The sequence below is a fragment of the Medicago truncatula genome, chromosome 8 (assembly GCF_003473485.1).
Source record: "Medicago truncatula cultivar Jemalong A17 chromosome 8, MtrunA17r5.0-ANR, whole genome shotgun sequence".
Lineage (NCBI taxonomy): Eukaryota > Viridiplantae > Streptophyta > Magnoliopsida > Fabales > Fabaceae > Medicago > Medicago truncatula.
The window spans coordinates 19392134-19397974 of record NC_053049.1 but is presented as its reverse complement, the minus strand read 5'-3'; the positions used below and the strand labels follow the sequence as shown (position 1 = coordinate 19397974).

Here is a 5841-nt window from a genome sequence, read left to right as displayed (position 1 = left end):
TTTGTGACCCAATTTTATTTTATAGCAATTTTTTTTATGTTGATATTTGTTTATTTTGACTTGCAAGAGACAGAAATACTGATATGGTATATTCTCTTTTGTATTTCAATTTCCAATTATCAGTGAGCCCTTCTGAAATATTAAAGACTGATGAAGGAATTTGGACAATTTTTGTGTGTGATCATGTGGAAACGATTTTGATTAAGTACTGTCTTCAATAACTAAGACATTTTTAGTGTTTTTATTATGATGAATGTTTTCGTAGTATTGGAAACTATTTGTGAATGAACTCAGGTGTTATTTAAGAAAAATTAGCTCTCTGTATGTTCATTTACAATTTCAACTTTCAATCTTAATGCACTTTCGTGTATGCATATTGGTTTTTATTCACTCTAAATAAAAAAAACATTGTGGAGTGGAATTGCCTAATGCCCTTTAGGTGCCAGCCTGCCTGCTGGTTGATTTTTTTTTTAATGCGTTACTCTATTTTTCACACCTGGTTTTTGCAATTAAAGAGGGGTTATATGTCCATTTCCACACCCGTTTTGTAATATAATAGGTCTTAAAAAATAATAAATCACACCTTTTATTACATATAAAGGGTGCAATAAGTAGTTTTTATACTGGTTTTTAAACAGGTGTGGTATGTCATACATACAACATCTGGTGGGCATTCCCATAGATTTCTAGTTGCTATTGCATGCTGATATTGCCTTTTTTAGTTTAGTCTTAAAAATTGATTATATTCTATAGAGAATGAAGTTAGAAGCATATGAATTAAGAAACATTGCTAAATTAACTTGGTGTTTTGTACTTGATGTATAGTGAAACTCCTAAACTTGTATGTAAATGTAGCTAGGGGAATACTAGACATGATAAGAAACATTTGTTTATTTTATTTTAGAACTTGTAGCTATTTTATGTTTACCGCACAAAATCTAGTTGGTGATTGGTGAATGATATATCCAATCTTTGTTCTTTTTTAACCCTGCATAAATAGCTAAAAGTTTTGCTTTACTTTAGTAACATTTTTATTCATAGAGTGGCTACGAATTAACTACCAAAATTGGCGATCAATTAACATTTTTAACAGGAATCAGATAAAATTGCATCTAAAATTTGTTTGCTAGAGATTAGCTACGAAATAGCTACCAAAATAGTAACATTTTTTAAATGTTACTAATAAGACTCTTAAGGATTACTAAAACCATTTAGTAACATTGGCTTTACCTAACATTTATCAAATCCTTCAAGATGTAAATAGTAACATTTTTTTATTTAGTAACAAATTTCAAATGTTACTAAATCTCATATATCTTGAGGTGGTGATTGGTTCCATTTCATGAGGGTAGTTTACCCCAATTCAACAAAGGTAACCTAATAAAAACCATTTTGCATTTATTATCTTAAAATTCAAAAAATTTGATAAGGGCATAAATTAGGATCACCCTTTAATTTTTATTGAATGGCAAGGGAAGGCAAGTGACACTCCTTTATAGACTAAATACATTCTACAAAACATGGTTAAGTTGCACAATGTTTATTTATTTTTTCCAAGCATAGCGCGTAGAAGATATCTTTTCAGAACTTCTAAAAACATTAAAGGTACACTGCCAAAAGTTTAATATTTTTGTGAATCTTACGTGAAATTCAAAGGATGATAAACAGAGGGAAACAATGAAAGATCATCCTTTCTTCTCATTGTAACTCCAAATTCCTCTGTCATGTCCAATTCTTCACTTTTGATTCCACATGGAAGCTTCCAGTCAAAATGATACAACAACATCGCAAGCGCCAGCTCAACATTTCTCAAACCAAATATACTTCCTGGGCAAATTCTTCTTCCAGCACCAAAAGGAATGTACTCAAAATTACCCCCTTTATAGTCAATAGTGCTGTCAGTGAATCTCTCTGGATAAAACCTCTCTGGTTCAGTCCAGAAGTTTGGATCTCTTGCAATTGCCCAAGCATTGATTATCACCTTACTCCTAAACGGTATGTTATAACCATTTATCTCACATGCTTTACCACATTCTCTTGGTAGCAAAAGAGGTGCTGGAGGGTGTAACCTAAGGGTTTCTTTGACGACTGATTTCAAATAATTGAGTTTGCTAATGTAATTTTCATCAACCTTTCCATTCAATGTAAAAACTTCTCGCACCTCAGCTTGTGCTTTCATCATTATTCTTGGCTCCCTTATCATTTCTGCCATTGCCCAATCTATGGTGGTTGCTGATGTATCACCTCCAGCACCAAAAATGTCCTAAAAAGTAGCTATCGATAAGGTCAAACTAATCTAAGGATGTATAAATTACAGAGATACTAAAATGGTGATAGAAATATGACAGAATAATATATTGTAGTTTTCAGAAGAAAGAAAAAAGTTCATTTTCAAATTTCTTAAAATGTTGTACTTGTTTCAAAATTTATAGAAGAAAATGTTAACGGAGATCTGAATCTATATTTGATCATGTTTATTAGTTAAAGTGAAAATAAAAATAGAAAACAAGAAATAAACATGCCCTTAAAAAACCAAATCGTATATAGCATCTTTCACTACAAAATACATAAATCATATGGCAAATATTTCACAACAAAATACAAAAGATATATAGGCATGTTTTAAGTATTTATTTACATTTTACCGTAGTAAACAAGTTTGTTTGCTTAATTTTGTTTGAAAGAGGTTAGTATGCTTACCATGATAATGGCTTTGATATTGTCTTTTGTTAAGGAAAACTCCTTGTTGCTACCATCTTCATATTTTAAGAGAACGTCTAATAGATCTTCTTCTTCACCTTCATCCTCTTTTAATTTTCCGTATCTTGCTTCTTTATGCTCATTGATGATGTTTTCAAGTATTTGATCAGTTTGTCGATGAAGCATCTCAAGCTTAGGCCTCAAACCAGTAACTTGTTGTAGCCATTTAGCAGATGGAAACAAATCTCCCAAGTCAAAACCTCCTGCAATCCTTATTGTTTGTTTTACCACTGATATAAATTTTTCTTGGTCTTTGCATTTATTGCCAAAGGCTGCCCTCGAAACAATTGTGTATATTGAAGAAAGTAAAGCTTTCGTGAGATTGATTGGTGATCCGTTCTCTGAAGCAATCCATTTGACAAGATCAGAGAGAACATCTTCTCTTATTGGTTGGTAGGAGTTGACCCTTTTAAGGCTTAAAAGCTCGAATGTGCATATTTTTCTTACTTGTCTCCAGTAATTACCGTAAGGAGCAAAAATTATATTTGTTGAATTGTAAGTCATTATTTCTACAGCTAGAATTTGAGGCCTTGTTGCGAAGTTAATATCATGAGTTTTCATCACCTCTCGAGCGTAATCTGGTGATGAAATAACAATAGTTGAAATTTCTCCAAGTTGAAGATGCATCACGGGTCCATATTTTTTGGCCAAGTCACTTAATTTCCTATGGGGTTGAGAGCTTAGCAAATTGTGAATATTTCCTATAATAGGTAGCTTTCTAGGCCCTTTTGGAAGGTTAAATGTTGAGTCTGTTTTCTTGAGCTTCTTTCCTACTTTTTGTACAAGAAGGGCTAAGAGAACAAAGGAGAAAAATAATGACACGTAGAGGACTTGTAGAGCCATGGAAAATAAGAAAGTGGTATGATGAGCAATGAGCTACCAGTTTATGGTTTATATATACACATATGTATTTTTGGGAGACACACATATATATGCATGCATATACATCTAAGATATACAATCAATACATTATTGAGAGAAAGTCTTACTGAGAGAAATAAAAAATATTTAGGCACTCGCATAAATGGAGAAATATTAATGAAAGATATTATTATCATTGAATTATTTTTTTAAATAAAGGGTTGAATCTGACATATTTTTATAGATCCAATGTTTCCCTCGTTGTCAATAAAAAAATGCCGTTATCTTATTTGTAGTAAATCAATACAAAAGTTATTTGTGTCTAAAATATCCTTCACCCTCTAATTACTAAGTTCCTTAAACGCAACTCGCACTCCATATCTGACCTTCACCAAAAATATTGCGGACAAACGGACCTGGGTTTGGTGTATCTTGTCAACATAAAACAAGAAAAGTATAAAAATATGGCTTCGTATTTGTATTGTATTTGTGTTTGTTTTAATGAGATCCAGTAACATAGCTGAAGTCAATCTTATGTCCTTTTCTATAAAAAGTAAGTGAGAGGAACGTTTGTAAACATATTGCTTGTTAAAAACTAGTGTGTTACGGATGATAAACTTATTGTTTTTCAATATTTAAAAATACATTATTTTATGATTTTTTTTATTTATCGTTAAAAAATATTTATTGTGTTTTGATGAGAATGGATGGGAATGGTGTTTTGATGTTTCGTGATCGAGTTTGTGTGCCAGATGTTCTTGAGCTTAAGAGGCGGATTTTGGACGAAGGTCATAGAAGTAGTTTGAGTATTCACCCAAGAGCGACTAAGATGTATCATGATTTGAAGAGATTGTTTTGATGGCCTGGAATGAAGAAGGAAATTGCTGAGTTTGTATATGCTTGTCTGGTTTGTCCGAAGTCGAAGATTGAACATCAGAAACCGTCAGGTTTGATGCAACCGTTGTTCGTGCCAGAGTGGAAGTGGGATAGCATTTCTATGGATTTTGTTCGAGCGTTACCGAAGACTAGTAAGAGTTTTGATTCGATTTGGGTGATTGTTGATCGGTTGACGAAGTCGGCACATATTGTTCCTATCAAGACTGGTATGTCTGTGGCGAAGTTGGCTGAGATCTACATTGAGCAGATTGTCAGGTTGCATGGTATTCCTTCTAGTATTGTGTAAGATCGGGATCCGAGGTTTACTTCTAAGTTTTGGGAGAGTTTGCAAGCTGCTTTGGGAACTAAGTTGACGTTGAGTTCTGCTTATCATCCCAGACCGATGGGCAAACAGAGAGGACTATTCCGAGTTTAGAGGATTTGTTGAGAGCTTGTGTTTTGGAGCAAGGTGTCAGTTGGGACAAATGTTTACCTTTGATTGAGTTTACTTACAACAACAGTTTTCATTCTAGTATCGGTATGGCACCGTTTGAGGCTTTGTATGGTCGAAGATGTAAGACACCGTTGTGTTAGTTTGAATCAGGAGAAAGTGCTTTGTTAGGACCGGAAGTTGTGCAAGAGACTATGGAAAAGGTTAAGATGATTCAAGAGAAGATGAAAGCGTCTCAGAGTAGACAGAAGAGTTATCATGATAAGAGGAGAAAGGACATCGAGTTTCAGGTTGGTGATCATGTGTTTTTGAGAGTGAATCCTGTGACCGGTATTGGTCGTGCTTTGAAGTGTAGGAAGTTGACTCCTCGTTTTGTTGGACCGTTTGATGTCGTTGAGAAGGTTGGGGTTGTAGCGTATCGGATTGCGCTACCACCATCTTTGTCGAATCTTCATGATGTGTTTCATGTGTCTCAGTTGAGGAAGTATGTGTATGATGCGTCTCATGTGATTCAAGTGGATGATTTGGAAGTAAGAGATAATTTGGCCGTTGAGATTTTGCCAGTTAGGATTGAGGACCGTGAAGTGAAGCGTTTGCGTGGCAAAGAGATTGTTTTGGTCAAAGTCATTTAGGTTGGACCAACTGGTGAGAGTGCCACTTGGGAATCAGAGATTAGGATGAAGGTTTCGTATCCGGAGTTGTTTCCTTCAGGTAATTTTCGAGGGCGAAAATTCTTTTAGGGGGGAGAGTTGTAACAGCCCGATTTTTTGCTAGATTTATTTTAATAACTTTATTTATGTGTTTATATGTACTTATGTATGATCATTCATCATTGGATGCATTTTCATGGGTTTGGGTGTTATAAAGGTAAATTGGTCATTTTGGACTTAGGG

The 5841-nt window shown here is 34.2% G+C and overlaps 1 protein-coding gene across 1 annotated transcript; it reads right to left on the bottom strand.

Moving 5' to 3' along the window:
• Positions 1-1438: 1438 nt before the first annotated feature.
• LOC25481208 (cytochrome P450 71D9) lies at positions 1439-3675 on the bottom strand. Its single transcript, XM_013586305.3, has 2 exons — positions 2701-3675; positions 1439-2263 (listed from the first exon to the last, which is right to left on the bottom strand). The coding sequence occupies exons 1-2, from the start codon at positions 3601-3603 to the stop codon at positions 1640-1642; spliced, it is 1527 nt and encodes a 508-aa protein (XP_013441759.2). The 5' UTR covers positions 3604-3675; the 3' UTR covers positions 1439-1639.
• Positions 3676-5841: the final 2166 nt, after the last annotated feature.

What these genes read in the sequence shown, in the direction of transcription:
- LOC25481208 (XM_013586305.3), bottom strand. Translation starts at nt 3,603, where the DNA reads ATGGCTCTACAAGTCCTCTACGTGTCATTATTTTTCTCCTTTGTTCTC. An exon ending in ATATCAAAGCCATTATCATG is followed by an intron (nt 2,264 to 2,700) that starts GTAAGCATACTA and finishes GCTACTTTTTAG; the next exon opens with GACATTTTTGGTGCTGGAGG.